The sequence below is a fragment of the Phragmites australis genome, chromosome 11 (genome assembly GCF_958298935.1).
Source record: "Phragmites australis chromosome 11, lpPhrAust1.1, whole genome shotgun sequence".
NCBI lineage: Eukaryota > Viridiplantae > Streptophyta > Magnoliopsida > Poales > Poaceae > Phragmites > Phragmites australis.
Window position 1 is genome coordinate 31,691,997 of NC_084931.1, and position 18,840 is coordinate 31,710,836.

The 18,840-nt window shown below is 44.4% G+C and overlaps 1 protein-coding gene across 1 annotated transcript; it reads right to left on the reverse strand.

Moving 5' to 3' along the window:
- Nucleotides 1-11,286: 11,286 nt before the first annotated feature.
- LOC133884780 (putative clathrin assembly protein At2g01600) lies at nucleotides 11,287-17,181 on the reverse strand. Its single transcript, XM_062324331.1, has 15 exons — nucleotides 16,932-17,181; nucleotides 16,696-16,765; nucleotides 16,410-16,507; nucleotides 15,424-15,562; nucleotides 15,207-15,334; nucleotides 14,981-15,073; nucleotides 14,832-14,882; nucleotides 14,200-14,265; nucleotides 14,054-14,119; nucleotides 13,858-13,938; nucleotides 13,695-13,772; nucleotides 13,095-13,271; nucleotides 12,937-13,012; nucleotides 12,725-12,846; nucleotides 11,287-11,919 (listed from the first exon to the last, which is right to left on the reverse strand). The coding sequence occupies exons 1-15, from the start codon at nucleotides 17,019-17,021 to the stop codon at nucleotides 11,566-11,568; spliced, it is 1,689 nt and encodes a 562-aa protein (XP_062180315.1). The 5' UTR covers nucleotides 17,022-17,181; the 3' UTR covers nucleotides 11,287-11,565.
- Between the last annotated feature and the right edge of the window lie 1,659 nt (nucleotides 17,182-18,840).

Consider the following 18,840-nt stretch of genomic DNA (forward strand, 5'->3'; position numbering starts at 1 on the left):
AACTAATGATTATGTTGAAATCATGCGTGATGTGATATTTGATAAAACTAATGGCTCTCAAGTGGAGTAAGCTGATCTAAATATTGTAGGTAACGAAAAAACTCATTGTAAAACGATCAAGAAGCTAGCCATTGGTAAAGTAAAGTCCAAGGAAACTCAAGATAAAAAAGAGGTTGTGACTGTGCTGTAGCAAATATACTGTATATGAAAATAATGTAGCGATTCTACTGTAGCATGGTACTGTACAGAACTGTGGCAATCAATCTCGTTCGTTTATTTCCAATCCGACGGTTCGCAGATGGGTAAAGTCACGGGAACTGTTCACCCATGACTTCACTCTCTAAAGTCAGAGGATCCGGTTCCGTGTTGTGGTGGCGTGGATCGGGGTCGGGGAGGGAGCGAGCGCATTGTGGCGGCGTGGATCGGGTTTGGGGAGGGAGCGGGTGGGAAGAGGCGGTGTGGATCGAGGTCGGGGAGGGAGTGAGCGGGGTGAGGGGCGGCGGCTTTAGGAGGAGGTAGGCGGAGGGCGCGTTGGATTGCGGGCGGACGAGCGAATCGGTGTGCATGATGAGGCGGACGAAGGAAGGGGAACGAGCGGACACACGATTAGAGACTTTTTAATTCTCATTTTGAGAGTATTTGCAGGAGGCCAGTGGTCTGGCGTGATACTCCATCGCCATTCAGCCGAGCGATCGATTCCGGCCAGACTACCTCGAGTTGATGTTCCATGCATGCAGCCACGAGTAGTAGGCCTTGTATTAAGGCATGACAAAAATATAGTCCAACAAATGCCCCTCGCCAAGTGGAGTTCGAATGCTTAGCTATTCTTGACGAAGGACGTGTAGCAGTTCGTACTCGACTTGGCGAATGAGTTGGAGCGTAGCTTATATCCTTTTGCAAGAGTTAATCCTTTGTCCCTAATTTTCAGTGTCCCTGGAGGCTACGTGAACCTTAAATATTGTGTACATGTATATCAAATGACCCTGAAAGCACCTCAAAGGTTCGACAGCTAACACATACGTATTGATGTCTCTATATCTCCATTGAGGCAAATCAAAACTGCCAAGCTAGCTTCTGTAATCTAACCTCAACTTCCCTCAGGATTTTTAGTCGGTTGTCTCAACTAGAAGTAGTCCATATCTGTTACGAACCGCGTCTTCACGCTGCTACAAATACCACCTCACGCCAAGGTTCTGTGTTTATGCCTTCTCAATCCCCCTCTCCAAATTTAGCACAGGAACAGATCGCATCGGTCGCGGGTCTTGCCTTCCTTCTGACGTGCCCAGGTAAAGCTTATTCTTGCTTCTTTTGTACTTGCTGGCTGGTGAAAGACATCCTTAAACAGGGAAAACGCTGCTGCATAGGAATAATGGCCAGCAATAGCCACCATTAATCAATGGGCATTGCGCCACAGGGCCATTTGGTCCATGCGTAGATGTTATAAAATCCAGGTACAACTGCTGGTATTATTTTGCCGGAAGGGGAGTAGTCTGTGCGTGCAGGGCAGTATGCCATCCTCTTTGTCGAGGAGTTTACTACTACATTGCCTCCTTGCCAAGAGACCATGTCGTATTCACGAATGAACAAACTTGATATATTTGAGCAGAACCTGGGGTCAATAACATCGTGAGCGGGAACCACTTGATCTTATTTGATTATCTTCACGCAGGTTATGCATAATAGCAAGCTTGTCCTTGTCATGCTTTCTCTTCTCCGGGTTGTTGAGGTGGTAGATCTTAACCCACAGTATAGCAAGGCTATAGGAAGATAAATATGTGCTCTGCCAGAACACCACAGTTATATATATATATATATATATATATATATATATATATATATATATATATATATATATATATTTCTTATTACTCCCTCTCCCTTTTTATGGCTGTACAGTAATACTAATTTTTTGCCTTTTTACAGGTAAGGTACTACTCCTGACCTTGCTGATGCCTGACAATTACCGCGGCTCTTATCCGGTTTACCTGACATTTGGCAGGAATAGAGGTGTAGGAAGTAGGGGTTACTTCCGTGATAACCAAGAGTACAACAATAGTTCTCAATGAAGAATAATAGGGGATTTTCCATCTGAAGACCCCCCCCCCCCTATCAGAGGACGTGGTCGAGGGCACGACCAAGGATGTGGCCGACCACGTTGGAGAGGACCCTTTCAAGGTCGTGGGAGGGGGTTTCACTGGTCAGAGCCCCACATTGAAGAACCTCGCATTTGTGATAGACAAGATTATACTCCTGGCTTTCCAGGAGCTCTAGAGAACTCTCGAGCACCATCTCATTCAGTTCAAGAACCTGTTCAACAACGTGCCGCTGGTTAGGACGTAAGTAGCATGGGCAGGACTAAAGGTACAACGAAGAATCCTCAACAGGGAGGCGACTCTTCGAATGGTGAGAAGGTCAAATCCAGCTCCTCCTCCAAGCAGGTACAAGCATAGCAAATTTTCTATTTCTTTATATTCTTTCAAAATACCTAATACTTCCTCTTTTTACAGAATTATTCCCGAGACTCATCCAAAGTGCTTGCCTGTATCAACATGACCGATATAGGCGATGAGAGGGCGGGCAAAGATGGTGAATCCGTCCTATGGGAAGAAAAAGATGAGATCTATAATGAATATGTTTCAGACATAGACGCTGACGAAATTCCTATGGATAATAACACACACCAATACATTAATTCTATAGCTGAACTAATGTGTCTTGAAAGAACCAAGAGTCTCAAGGTCACAGCTCATCCCATCAATAGGTGCGAGGTTCCTACACCTCCTCGCAAGTTAACCAAAAAAAAGTTTTTCGCTATGAAGGGAAGCAGGACGAGTTAGGAGAACCCATAATCAAGGAGAGAAACACCAAATTCATCATTTTGGAGCCTGTTCTAAACGAAGCTCCACTTGTCAACATAACCTCATTGGCGCAAGAATTCTTGAGGTCTCCCGCAAAGCGGTGGTGGAACAATTCTGCGCTTCGTCTTCATACTGAGGTTCCTTACTGCTCAAAACAGCTAGTTTGGGCCCGAATGATGCTTATATCTGAAGATGACAAATCGAAGCTGTTGAAAGCTGACATTTTCCAGGGTGTCTTGGCCTCTCCATACCATGTTCCAATAAATCCTTCAAAATCAATAAATCCTTCAATGAACATAGAGAGGCGTTAGCATCGATCTTTGAAGCAAGTGGTGCCTCTTGGCCGGGGCAGATGACTTAAAAATCCTTCAGGCATTGGAACGTAATAGGCCAAGTGCCTCCTCTACAGGTGCTCGATAGTCTCATCACGAGTTCCTTTCAAATAGGTCAAAAATTGCAGGAGGAATGTCCCGTTCCGCCCCTCCATTAGGAAGTCAGGAACCTCTTGATCGCACCCGTGCATCCGGGCAAAGCGATGTGGGCAATAAACTAGATTGTAATGGAATTGGCATCTGATGTGGGTGATAGCGCCTACACTTGCGCTAGTCAGCATGTCGATTGCTGTGATACGGATGAAGCTTCGGTCGCCGCCTATGAACTCCCGTGTATCATATAGGGAAACCTCTGTGTCGGACTTATCATATAGGGGAACTTCTGTGTCGGACTTAGGGAAGCGTATGGATGATTTACTGAAGAATGACGGTGAAACAAGAGACCTCTTATCCTCTGTTAACTCTAGAAACAATCTGTGTGCCGCATACAAGCAAATTTCTATGTATGTGATTCTCCAGGAATCAGTGATGAAGGGTGGAAAGTGAGTAAGTTGAGGATTCACAACCGATTGTAGAGGCATGACATTCCAATATGAATAGTACCAGCCCATGATGAAATGAGCTGGTAATGGCAAGCAGCATTCACTAGTTGATTGAAAACTTGCAATGATGTTTTCACAGATGTTGCCGATGCTTCGATATAAGTGCATCATGCTCGCTGTGCCGATGGCGAGGTGAATGCCCTGGGAAAGTTTAGCTACGGCAGAGAAAACCTCTGGGCGGATATACATTCCCATGTCAATGGGAATGCAGTATGTACAAAACCAAGTCGTGAGGAAAGCAGCTCGGTGCACTTCGGGAGAGTACTTCTGGCGATAAAAGAATTCATGGTTTGGAAACCGCGCTGAGCACCACCCTTGCAATTCAACAACACGAAATTGTAGCTTTGTGAGCAGAGGATCAGAAGGGTTAGCATAGAAATCACATGGCATGTTTGCTCCTGCTTGAGCTGTAGGGCCGAGGTCCTCACCTGCAAAGAGAATTAGGAGATTGAAAGAACACGTGAGATAAAAGAAATTATAGAGATGAAATAGCTGTAGATTCAGTGCTATGAAAGAATAGAGGCATGCAACGTCTTACCCAAGAAGTGATCCACCCACTCTTGTACAGTGACAGAGTCTTTGTCTTCAGCACGCGACAACCACTAATTAACATAAATGAGTGAAGAGTTTTGACAACTCCCGAAACAATAGAAAATTGTGGGATAAACTCCTCATAAACATGTCCAGAAATTGGTAGCCCCATGGAGTCATACATAGCTAGGAGAGGGTAGCCCATCTCCCCTTGAGCCGTGATTAGAGTGTGGCCTTGCACGTTCCAGAACGAGAGGAAAGCTGCAAGCAGTGAAGGATTTATTGGAACACGGTATGGAGAGGCCAAGACACCCTGGAAAATGTCAGCTTTCAACAGCTTCGGCTTGTCATCTTCAGACATAAGCATCATTCGGGCCCAAACTAGCTGTTTTGAGCAATAAGGAACCTCAATATGAAGACGAAGCACAGAATTGTTCCACCACCGCTTTGCGAGAGACCTCAAGAATTCTTGCGCCAATGAGGTTATGTTGACAGGTGAAGCTTCATTTAGAACAGGCTCCAAAATGATGAATTTGGTGTTTCTCTCCTTGATTACGGGTTCTCCTAACCCATCCTGCTTCCCTTCATAGCGAAAAACTTTTTTGGTTAACTCGCGAGGAGGTGTAGGAACCTCGCACCTATTGATGGGATGAGCTGTGACCTTGAGACTCTTGGTTCTTTCAAGACACATTAGTTCAGCTATAGAATTAATGTATTGGTCTGTGTTATTATCCACAGGAATTTCGTCGGCGTCTATGTCTGAAACATATTCATTATAGATCTCATCTTTTTCTTCCCATAGCACCATCTTTGCCCGCCCTCTCATCGATTTCTATATCGGTCATGTTGATACGGGCAAGAACTTTGGACGAGTCCCGAGAAGGTTTCTGCAAAAAGAGGAAGTATTAGGTATTTTGAAAGAATGTAAAGAAATAGAAAATTTGCTATGCTTGTACCTGCTTGGAGGAGGAGCTGGATTTGACCTTCTCACCATTCGAAGAGTCACCTCCCTATTGAGGGTTCTTCGATGTACCTTTAGTCCTACCCATGCTACCTACGTCCCAACCAGCGGCACGTTGTTGAACAGGTTCTTGAACTGAATGAGATGGTGCTCGAGAGTTCTCTAGAGCTCCTGGAAAGCCAGGAGTATAATCTTGTCTATCACGAATGCGAGGTTCTTCAATGCGGGGCTCTGACCAGTGAAACCCCCTCCCACGACCTTGAAAGGATCCTCTCCAACGTGGTCGGCCACGTCCTTGGTCGTGCCCTCGACCATGTCCTCTGATAGGGGGGGGTCTTCAGATGGAAAATCCCCTATTATTCTTCCTTGAGAACTATTGTTGTACTCTTGGTTATCACGGAAGTACCCCCTCCTTCCTGCACCTCTATTCCTGCCAAATGTTGGGTAAACCGGATAACAGCCGCGGTAATTGTCAGGCATCAGCAAGGTCAGGAGTAGTACCTTACCTTTAAAGGGGCAAAAATTTAGTATTATTGTACAACCATAAAAAGGGAGAGGGAGTAATAAGAAATAATATATGTATATATATATATATATATATATATATATATATATAACTACAATGTTCTGGCAGAGCACATATTTATCTTCCTATAGCCTTGCTATACTATGGGTTAAGATCTACCACCTCAACAACCCTACGCTATGCAAACGCATATATAAGTTACCCTCTAGAGAAGAGAAAGCATGACAAGGACAAGCCTGCTATTATGTGTAGCCTGCGTGAAGATAATCAAGTTTGTTCATTCATGAATACGACATGGTCTCTTGGCAAGGAGGCAATGTAGTAGTAAACTCCTCGACAAAGAGGATGGCATACTGCCCTGCATGCACAGACTGCTCCCCGTCCGGCAAAACAATACCAGCAGTTGTACCTGGATTTTATAACATCTACGCATGGGCCAAATGGCCCTGTGGCGCAATACCCATTGATTAATGGTGGCTATTGCCGGCCATTATTCATATGCAGCAGCGCTTTCCCTATTTGAGGATGTCTTTCACCAGCCAGCAAGTACAAAAGAAGCAAGAATAAGCTTTACCTGGGCACGGCAGAAGGAAGGCAAGACCCGCGACCGATGCGATTTGTTCCTGTGCTAAACTTGGAGAAATAGGTTAGAACACATCCTCTGGTGTTTGGTAATCCGTAGATTTGATCCACGTTTGTCGGAGGATGAACTCCTTAAGCGAGGATCCTGAGGGGCCCCCTTTGAGATTCGGTCGGGGGGATAATTCTGAATCTATCTCGTACGTGGATTTAATGCGAGTATGTGAGATGTAGGCCGGACTGATGATCGGTTGCTAGTGGGAGTAAATGCTCGAGGGGTTTTAGACAGGTTCGGGCCGCACGGAGCGTAATACCCTACTCCTGTGTGTATGCTATTAATGTTCTGGGAATGCCTTTCTCTGGATCTCTCATGTTACAAGGTTTTTTGTCTAAGTCTAGAGCTTCTTCTTCTTCGATCCGTCAAAGCTTGTGCTTCAACTCGCCCGGACTTGTTCAGCTTCTAAAACTTGTCTGCTTTGGCTTGTTGCTTATCTGAACCCGTCTTTCTCCGGGGTGCACCCCCCCCCCCTCCCTTTTATCCTGTCGGGGGAGGCTTGGCGTGCCCAGAAAGGAGGGCACGAGTCCCCATGAGCCATAAATGGAAAGCAACTATCATGGGGCTGCAGTTTGATGTTACGGGGGTTGAAAATGCGCCCTCGGTCGGTCCTGTCGCCCATTATGCCACCTTTTAACGGGTGCAGCAGGGGGGCCCACCAGATAGCCGCCGAGCAACCCCGCGTGCCCGTCCGGTCAAAGCAGGTCTGACATAGCAGGGCGGCAGGCGATATGCCTCGAGCCCAGCGACGATATCTCCAAGCCGCACAGGATGTCTCCACGCCTCCCTACCAGGCGGTGGCAAGGACTGACAACAGGCGTGGGGGGAGTGGTTGGAAGTGACAGGCCATGCTCCATCTTGAATGCAGCATCGGGCCTCTCACCAACTGACACCTCACCGCTGAGCCCTTGTGGGGTCCACCGGCAAGGGGCTTCTTAGGTTCTCAGGGAACTCTGGATGCTCGGAGACTACTGTTCATAACCCCGAGCGCCCTCTCCCGGATACGTCCCTTCTCGGGTCCTCGGGGAACTACGGGTACTCGGGGAGCACTGTTAATGGCCCCGAGCGCCCTCTCCCGGAACTGTGTCTTCTCGGGTCCTCGGGGAACTCGGGTACTCGGGGACCACTGTTCATGGCCCCGAGTACCCTCTCCCGAAACTGCCTTCTCGGGTCCTCGGGGAACTCGGGTACTCGGAGACTACTATTCATGGCCCCGAGCGCCCATTGGGTCTTCTCGGGCCTCGGGGAGATAGTCCCCGAGGGAAGGCGCCATGTGGCATCTGCTGTCCTGACCTCAGGACTTGGGGACCCCTAGTTCCCATGTCACCGACAACGTTATTGTTGCATAGGCATCAATTTGAGTTCTCACAGAAATATCAGGAGTATCCACAGATTTTTGCGGAACCTCCGTATGTTTGCGGAAGTTCCGAAAAAATCTACGGAGAGTCCGTATTTTGCTGATCTGTTGTGGTTAGTTTGTAAAAATTTTAGGTTTCATCTATTCACCCCTCCTCCTCTAGGCAACATCAGATCCTTTTCAGTCACACAAGTAGGCAATGTGTCGCTTCGGAGGAGCGCGTATTGGACCAAATCGTAGTTGAGAAGCGCCAATCTAGAATGAAGATTCGCCAAAAATTGAGGACGTAAGAGTAAACCTACAGAAGAAGACGATGGATCATATGACAAGCCTCCAAAGGCGTCGAAAAACCATCATCAAGAAACACCATGGTCCGCACCAAAGCCGATAGCCGCTCCAAACCAAGGAAAGGACCTACAAAGCAAAGCCTCCAAGAAGGGCACGACATCCAAAGATGTCACCATCGTCACTCCAGATGCCCAGAGCAGGGTTTTTACCCGGAGAGTCCAAACCCTTGTGTGATTGTGTGGGAGGGCAGGAGAGATTCTCGATGACACCTCTAGGGAGGGGAGTGGCGCCCGAAGGCATCACCGTCATCGTTGGTAGAAAATCAAGCAGGGCGCCCGAAGCCTCACATCCCACACACCGAGAAAGCGATCATAATCCCCACCTACAAGCGTTGTCCCGGAGCCATCACCCGTCGAGCTCCCCGCGGACCAGATCTATAGGAAAAGAGACAGATTCAGCAAGGGGAGGAGCACAAGCAGCGGTGGGAGGCCCAGAGACAGACACCATGAGAAAGGGAGAACCAACAGCCGCAATCCTGTGGAGCACCTAAGAGGAGCAGTTGCAAGGGCTACCACCCGCGAGATTGCGGTGGAGCATTGAGGCTAACATGCCGAAGTCTGTCATGCAGAGCAAACGGTGGGCCACCAGCGCGGGGAGGAGTGAGAGCCACTACAGTGCGCTGCCCGGCACGACATCAATGACCTAGAAACGCGGTGTGGATGCCGGCACATGGTGGTTCTAGGGAGCGCAAATGCCGACCCACAAGCTCATCCGCCGCACCGTCATGGCCTTGGCAAAGAAGGCCACGAGCCCCACGCCGCAAGACAACGCGTATAGCAAGGCCATCTGCGATATCTCGAGGAGACTCCCGTTAGCATCTACCAGGTTGCCCCGCCAAGACAATGACATGCCACTACCGGACTCGGCCATAGGTGGCCAGATCGGGCCGGCCCACCCTGGATCTACAGCCCTTTGGTGCCGGTGGCTACCAAACGGCAGCAAGAGGGGCAAGAATGACTGACAGGAGCAGGTTATTAAACAGAGAAGAGAAGGAATGAGAGGAAAGGAGAGAAGAGGGCGCATGGCACCGCTCGACACCATTGCGGCCTCTGCCAGTTGACGGTTGTGACGAAGGCCGTGCAGGGCCATGGAGAGGGGCCTCTGGCGAAGTAGTTAGGTCACCCCGAGTCGCCTCTAAGAGACGACACGTGTTCTAGTTCTTCCACCCCAAAGCCTATGTGTGAAGTTTCTGGATCATAAACCACATTGTATTTGGCAACGAAGAGCTTTTCCATTGAGGCGTTCTATATGACTGAAGCTTTTCCATTGAAGGTTTTTTAAAGATAAAACATAGCTGAGTAGCTACAACACTTAAAAATAAAACACTTCTAAAATCTCATGAAAGACGAAATGCTTCTGTTGATTTTTGCTGCAGCACATGTGAAGGAGTAGTCAGAACATGACCTTCAGAGACGTGGTGGAAATGTAGTGGACGAGCTTGGTGATCCATAGGACAGGGGATATTGCGTTTGTGTTGCCTGACGTGGAGTTAAATAATTGGGTTAGTTTGATACCCTGGGATACCCTGGTGGATCCCCACTGATCGATTATTTCGTCCTGTTGCATGATACCGCACTGACAAATTGCAAATTTTCGTCTTCGTAAGAAATGCAGTCTGTTGCAATCAGAAATTAAAAGGCGCGTACGCAGAAAACCGTATCCACAGTGCTTCTCTCACTCTTTGAGCGAAAGGGCGTCAGTGTGCATTTGGTTGACACAATTTTAGCAGCATTTTGATGAGTGCCTATTTCCTGTGTGCTGACATTGACAGTACTTTCAAAGCAAAAGGTGCTTGAATATGCTGATAATACACAGGCAACCATTGGTTTACGATGCAAACACATAACTCTTATATCATTTGTTATTTGTCCCAACTCAAACAGGGCCACTTGAGGCATCTTAACAAGATATTGATACTCAAGTTCTCTCTTTTTTTTCTTACCAATTCTCTACGACATGACAAGAAAATCACTTTTGTATCACAATTGTAACTCAAGAATTTTGCTTTTTTTTTTTCTTTCTAGTGATCGAGAAATTTGCTTGTGGATCCATGTTTGAATCATTTTCCAGATTTGCCTTTTGTTGCAGAGGTCTCACTTGTTGAGATTACAATGAACCCTACGAGGCTATGCCAATGGCAATTACATAGGTGAGGGCTAGCTATTATAGCCAGGATCTGAGAGCCTTTCACGAGGCGAAAAGCCAGCCGGGCCACTGATTGTCTGATTGAGATTATCGTGTTTGCTACTTTTCTCTGAGTCAAGAGACAACAATCCTGTTCAGGACATTGGTGAGATATCGCTATTTGCGATGCAACGTCGATCAGCTCTAACAAGGGGAAAGAGAAAAGGTAATTTGGAACGGAAAAATGTAAGAATAAAAAAAACATATGATTTGAAGTGTCACGTTTCCTGAATCTTATAGAAATTAAAAATATAGGAATAGAGAAGAGAAACCTTTTGACAGCACTATAGCGAATCTAAAACTTGCAAAACACTTTGATTTGAACAAAATAGTAATTTTCTATTGGTTTCCTTCCGGATGAGCACGTAATGCCAGAAGTCATTATGAAGTTTGACCGCTACGAGCAATGAGAGTGGAGCAAGTGACACACGAGCACGGAGCACACAATCATTTCCTACCAGGATTCTTTCCAAGACATCTAACCACATTCTTGTTTTTCTATGAAACTGGGACATAGAAAAGGATTCCATAGGATTATTTTCTTTCCATTCCTATGTTCCAAAGAGTACTCGTAGGAAAAAAATCCTTAGGAAATGAATCCTACAAAAATCATATGAAAATCCTCCAATCCAAATGCGCCCTAAAAGAAATGGCAACCGTACAATAATCCTGGTGCATAATTGGCGCAGAAGTCAATTTCAGTAGAAATGTTCTTACCAGCCAGTGAAGGAGAACATTCAACCAGATAAAAAAAAAAGGTAAATCATTGTACATAGTGCTTCATCAGGCAATCAGATAAAGAAGCTGTAGACAATGTAAAGTATCCTGAACTCACAAGTACCATAGGCCTCAGGTCAGAGATACAATAACATACTCCAATTTGAGGCTTGGAGGGCAGGTGGCACTAGAAAGAAATATTCAACAGAGCACATGATCATCAATCACACGGCATGTAAGAGACTGGCAATCAAACAGCAACGAAATAAATATAGAGGACTGTTCTACATTACACCACCCTTTTGTTTTGTTATAACAATGTCCTACTGCTTATTGACATATATTTAGCGTTACACAAGTCACTAATTTCTTTACAAGGGTCACTGGGCAGCCCCGTTTGGTGAAACCAATACACAATACACGCGCCACATACACGAATGGCCAGGCACAATGCATGATATAATCACACAAAATCGCATTTGCCGGGACACAAATTTGCTCCTTTGCTACGTAGCCTACAGAAGTTGGGCACCACCGAATGGGTTGGGTTGCTGATGCCTGTTTGCCACTGGGAACGGCCCAAAGCCAGTTTCCAGAAAGGGATTCGTTGCAGGGTCCATGCCCATCTGTGGCTGCATTGGTGGTCCGAACGGATTCGGTTGCATCATCGTTGGTATCTGCGGATGCTGCTGAGACATGGCAGCCATTTGAACCGAGGGTGGGGGAGCGACTTGGTTCGACATAGTGAAAGGATCATTTGTCATGAATGGGTTAGGAGCTGCTGAACCATATAATTGCTGTTGTTGTCTCTGCCTGAAGTCTCCATCATCATAAAGGCTGTCCAAGATGAGCTTGTCGAATCCACCACCCTGTAAAAAGGGCCTCAGAAGTTTATTTTAATCGAAGGCAGCTGGCATTGCCGCAAATTGTATGAAATACTGTTGGTAATATTCAATGCTTAGCCAACTGAACTGAGAACTGGTTACTACATCACATTCTAGCATAGCCATCAATTGGCCTCTTATTTTGACTCAACTGCTCAAGGTACACATGGTTAGCCATACATAGCGCATACAATAATATCATTTACGTGACCATGCACTTGAAAGAGTATCCCGATTGACAACAGCTACACATACCCAGGTACCTAAATTATGGGTGGAGAGAAGGGCAAAGTAGGACCCATGCATGTTCATCTTTCCAACCGCTATAACGCAGAACCATCAGCTAAGAATCCATAACACTGACCCGGGGGGAAAAAGAAAAACTAAAAATGCCCTATAATGGTCATATGTGTGATTACTTAGACCTATGCAAGCTCATGCCTGAGGCTCGGCAAATATTATGATTACATTAAGCAATATGTGGTTTTGGGACACTGCACAACCTAGCACATTTACACCAGTGCATGATAAGACTAAACAGGACATAAGTTGTCATCCTCTGAAACAATGTCTACAGAAATGTTGCGGCAAAGTTCTGACCAAAATGTATGGATTCACTTAATTCAGTAAAAGGACGATATGGAATGTCACACTAAATAGTGCTTATGACGTGGGTGATGCATTAATAAAGCAGAAGCAACACTACATTCTGACCTCATAGTGCGTCATGATTTGCAACAAAAACATAAAAACCTCAGAAAAAAAACTGATGAGGTTTAAAGAAACCAACCAATTGACTGCTCGCAGCAGATGTTTTGTTGCTTGAAGTGGTAACAAGGGCAAGTTCCCATCCTGTAGGATCAAATCCCTTATCTTGAAATGCAGTGCCACCAATTGTTGAAGCACCAGCATCTAACAAAGATGTAAAATGATTCAATCAGTTAACGGAAGATTCCTTACAGATCCTTAACAATCACTAGGAATTCAGTGATAACAGATTACCTGTTGGGACAATAGCCAAGGCAAGAGCATTGTTTTCCTCTATTGCTGATACACCAGGGTTTGGATCATTTAAGCCCTATCGAGCAAATGAGACTTTAGATTGTGGAAATAAGCACGTAAGATTTAGATCACGGATATTAAAGCATTCTTTTACCCACCAGTAAATCACCAGTATCTGCAACCTTGGTCTCGGGAGGAGGTGAAACCACTTTGGTAACAGGTGGTACCGGAATAGGTTCTTCAACTGGTGGCTTTTCCTCTTCAATAGGAGCAGGCTCAGGAATTTCCTCTGATTCATCTGGTTTGTATGTAAGGAGAAGCCTCTCAGGAAGTTCCTGATAAAAAAAGGGATTCGAAATTGATGAATTGACCTTATTTCCAGTGATCAGAAGAATACCAAATAGGGGAAAACCACAGAATCTCAAGCTGGTCGATACAAGGATGAGTGTGAAATTAAAGTTCAGCATTTGAAGCATTACTCAATGTAATAAATTAGTTGGTGTCTAAAATGATAGTTGAAAGGACAGATAAATGTAATTTCTGCCATTTACCACACTAGCGGCGTGTCTCAAAAATGAAAACTGCTATCTCTGGTGAAGACATTATGAGGTTTAAGCTACAGGGATAGCATGCTGAAATCATAATGCTACATAGCTTCGCTAAAGCAGTCTTGACACTGAAAAACAGAAACATAACAATAGCTATGTAATTTCCGAATTGAATAACCAATAGATTAATGGTATCACCCACGTACTAACCAGGGGTTCTCGAACTGGAACCATACGTGGAGCCTCCCTCACATACTCCTCCATAGTTGCAAGAAATGTTTGTGGTGGCTGAGGAAAATTTCTTACATAAGATGTTACAGGGAAAAATCCAGTTTAAATAGTGTAAGATTAGACAGCCAGTACAAATCCTCACCTCCCTCAGAGTGGGAAACTGAAAATTCCTTGCGAGTTCTAAACCCCGGCAATTCTCGTAGAAGTCTGATAGATTCCCAGCCTGAAATGTGTCAAATAACCAAACCAGCTAAGATGAAGGACAAACAAAACATAAAGTTTTGATCTTTCCAGAATCTAGATATACTTTGATTATCATCTTCTGACTCTGGAGTTACCTGTTGGCCAGCCCTTCTGTAAATTTCAAGAGCTTTAAGTGCTTCATGCCTTGGCATCTCAAAAAACTAGACAACCGAAAACTAACATAAGTACACATTGTCAGCAACGCACGAGAAGATATTTTCACTTGAAAACCACCCTTTACCTTATCAACAAGGTTGATAATTCCATCATTTATCGCACAATATATTTTGAAGCTTTCTTTTAAAACCTGTGCAATAGAATCACAATCAGAAGTCAAATAAACTATTAAGGCACGGTAGTCAAGTAGGACAGAAGATATGAGGACACATTCTATTTCTTATTTGTTTATTTGGCAAATTGATGATAACCTTCAGGACAGAAGATACGAGGACACAGACATGAATGATAATATAACGCAGAGTTCCATGGATTACTTTAGAAGCAGACAAACATGGAGCATGGAAGGAAATATTTCTCAGCAGTGACCAAATATAGATCATTAAAGGAAATATTTCTTAAAGTCCAGGATAAGCATCATGCAGACACAAAAGGAAGAATCAATATTCTGCGATGGTGTCTGGAGAGTATCTAGTAGGACATCGAAGCATAGAGGCAAACTACAAACAACAAGAATTGTTACATTTTAGTTTTTCACCAATATCACTTGGATAGGTTGAAGAGCTGAGGCTGAAGTATGAGTTTATAAAATTAGCCTTCTGAGTAAAAAGGGAAAACAAATATTGCTTTCAAGCCAAAAAGAGCAGGTGGGACGCACTAGAACACAAACAAATCAAACCAAACAACAGAGCTTACCAAAGCTAGAGCATATTGCACCAAGTAGTTGTTATTTGCAGCTCCTTCAGGCTGCGATAACAAAAGCAAAAGCCATGCTATGTTACAAGAAGAAAAGATACGGGAGGTGCTTGTCGACTTGATAGCTCAAAAGTTAAAGAGATAATCACCCGACATCCAACAAGTCGGTACAATAACTGCTGCAAAGCTGGCAGTTGCTCTAACAGATCCTGTGAATCCAATTCTCTAGTTCTACTGTGTCCCTGATGGAAAAATTAAATCAGTTGAAGAATTAGTTAGTGCACTAAAACTGGTACTGAAAGTCAACATAGTTGAATCCTCGAAACTAATCAGTTGCAAGCTTGCAGCACCAAATTGAGATGCAACATTTCAAACCTTTTCAGGGCCTTGACCTTGTTTAGACAAACGCTCAGCTTCAACATCATACTTCAGAACTCTCAAGCATTCCAATCTTTCCTCCAAAAACAAACCATATGTGCGAACCCAAGCAGAACAATCCCAAGCTGCACAACACTCCGTATCAGAAAATAGGGAAATCAGGAGGTAATAAGAAGAATAAGGGCAATTTCCTATTATAAGAAGAAATACCAACCAATTGGGCTGGAGTCATCCTTAAAGTTTGAAAGTTGCAGAATCCGTCCTCTTTGTGTAAAATTAAGAAGCTCTTCTCGAAATGTAGGATCACCCTCACGAAGAAGTCTATGGATCACTACAAGTGTTTTCAATGCAACCTATATGCCACAAAAAAAGATGTAAAGAATTAACTGCCAGCATATAAAAAGAGTTTTGGGATTTTCTTACCTATAACATTTAGCTTTGCTACTCATTCAGGAAGACTCATACAGTCATTGAACATACACATATGGCTATTACAATACAGCATTATCAAATTGAATAATGGACTTGTAGAACCAAATGGTTAGCTCTATAATACCAAAGTTTATACCCTACAGTACATACATTCACATGTTTACATCCAAAATTCCTTGGAAAGATGATGCACTAAAAATGAACCTAGAATGGAAATACCAGTTACCACAGAAGGACAACCAAGCACTTCCAAACGATAAGAACAAACAATTGGTAAGCAAGGTCCAAAAGGATCGACACACAGTCATAACAGAATGCAGCTATTAGAAGTTCCTTCAAATCTCCAGTTAATATCTTTGCTGGAAACTACAACAACCAGCCTACGCTACATTGAAGCCATATATGTTCAACAGAAAATATGCATTGCAATTTCTGCTAGACTCCAGTAAACAATTGATGAGAAGTTACAAGAACCACTGTAGGTTATGCTTCATGTAAGATTTTCATATGCAAACCATTAAGAAGATTAACTTAACTCGAACAACAAGTTTCCATCAGCCAGAAGATTAAAAAGTGGCAAACAGTATGATATAATGTTATTCATGCTTACTCATTTCAATGACCACAAAAAATGCAACTTGAAAACACACAACTCAACAGAGGTTCTGCATCTCATCAGAGAATGCCATCCAAAATCTTATTCCAAAACAACAAAAATTATAGAGACAACACAAACAACAAAAAATTTCAAGTGAGCATAGAACTTACAATCCAGTTGCGAGTCTTGGCAAGACGGCGGGCAAGGGCGTGGATGCAATAGGCGACATCTGCCCGGGGCCTAGAGATGGATGTCGCCGCGGCAATCTCTGCAGCACCACCACACCAATTACCCCCATCAAATACCGAACTCAAGCAAAAAGCACACACGCCTCATACCATCCCGCCTCCACACCCTCCCACTTAGTGGCACGATCTACTCCTAACCTCATAAACACTAAATTAGGCAGAAACTTTAGTACGCGGAAATACAGGGTATAAGAATGAATCAACGCACTCCGCAGGTGGCGCTCCTTGGGCGGGCACTCCACGTGGTTAGTCGCCTTCACGATCGCCACATCCAGATCCTACAATAGTGAGCAGGCACCAATCAAAACCCACAGATCCGAGAACCCAGACACAGCACAACGCGCTTAAGCCGATCAAAACACTAGGGTTTGGATGAACTTGACCAAACTTAGGTCGGAAAAAAAAAACCGTGAAAAACGGAGGGAGGAAATACTGGATCGGGACCTTGAAGTCGGAGTTGAGGTTCGCGAGGCTCACGGTGGTGGTGTCCTTGATGGCGCCGTAGGCCTTGCGCCAGCTCTGCATCGCCGCCATTCCTGCGCGGCCGCTTCTTCGTCCTCCCCTCGCCGCCGCTCGCGGTTTGTGGGGGAGGAGGGGCCGCGTTTGCTCGCCGACGCAGGGAGCAAAAATGAACAAGTTGAGGCTGCTTTTTGCGAAGTTGCGTGTCGAGTGACGACTTTTCTCTCGTGATTTACGAGCGGAAGGTTCGAGACTTGAAGAACGCTATGGTTGATAGATGCCTTGTTTTTTGCATTAAGCCCCTCCGAGGCAGCAAAAATTTGTGAAGAAGTAGGATTGAGGCTAGGCATCGATAACGATGGATTTTGCTCTCTTTGACCCTGGAAGGGTCAACTGATGCGTCATGTTGGAATAAACCTGATGATAATCTAAAATTTAGATTTTCTTGTGTGCGTCAGTGCCTTACGTAGACATGGTTGTATTCATCGTATAAAAATCAAACAGTTGACAGAAAATGTGATGGTGTGTCATAGGAGTGAAGGGTCTGATGTGCAAACTAACAAATCGCTCTCTAAATATTATTTTTTATATTATTTTATGTTTGGACAAAAACAACGTGAAAGATATGTATTTGAAAAAACAATGTGAAAGATAGTCTTGTTCCAAAGTAAAGAAAGGGGAATTTTTATGTGCAAACTATTAAATAAGTGCAAACGGGACGAATGACATCTGTTCAATTTCATACGAAGTCTACGGTTAATCTTATCATCTCATCAGTGGAAAGGTTATTTCGCGGTATTTCGTAAGCACACGTGAATTTTCTGTAAATCAACACCTCCATTGTTCGGATGGTGTGATCAATTGCAGGCTTCGAATAAAAATCGAATGAACAATATTCATTATTTACATGTTTACTCACATTTAATTATTTGCCTCAAAGATTTTCCCTGTAAAAAAACAGGACCATGCGTCATGCTTTTATGGCTCTCTGCCTTTCGGTTGCTCGCTTCGGTGTCAGGCACTCCGAACGGACGCCTTGGAGCCTCGACCAACGAAAGCCCGCTGGGCTGTCTTCCTGGTTCATGCCACACAGCCAAAAGGAGAAAAGGACATGAACGGTTTTCCTGTGATGTTTCCTCAACAGTTGCTTTCGGTCTGAATTGTAATGGGAAATTGAACAATCTGACGGCCATCATAGTTTTTCAGCCTTCCGGTGTGATCATTGGTTCATTGACCTGTTGCTACATAAAGACAAGACAAAGGATGGCTATAAAATTGACACCAATGACAATATTGTTTTCCGTTATAATGACTGGTGTCCAATCATTGCTCAGATTTAGGTTTAAGCAACCATGAATCTATGGCTGTTGCTAGCTTGATAAATGGCACTGGTCAGGAGTTCTGCTGCAATAATTGTACTTCCTAAACTCCTAGATAGAGTTCGGTTGTTACTAGTTGGGGCCTGAATACCTGATTCAGTTTTGCTGGTATTTTTTACAAGGTCCAAATTAAACCTTTAAAAGAAGAAAATTTCATTCCCCTGAGTTAATATATACCCGCAACAATACATCATAACTGAATAAAAACAAGCAGGAAACCACACAAATGGCAGAAATAACTTCACCAACATTGCACGAGGAAAATTCATTGCTTCTGTCATTTATAGTTTTATACACTACAGTATACAGTACCTACCTCAGCTGGCAGTATTATCTTGGATTGTTTGCAGAAGAAATGGCAGGCATCTGTTGCCATGCCATGTCGACATGTTCTGCAGTTCTGGACAACGACCACCTTTGGCAAAATGACCCAAGAAGAGGACCATGGTCCATGGAGGACCACTCGGCTGACAATAGAGAAGGGCCAAAATCGTACAACAGGATCATAAACTACA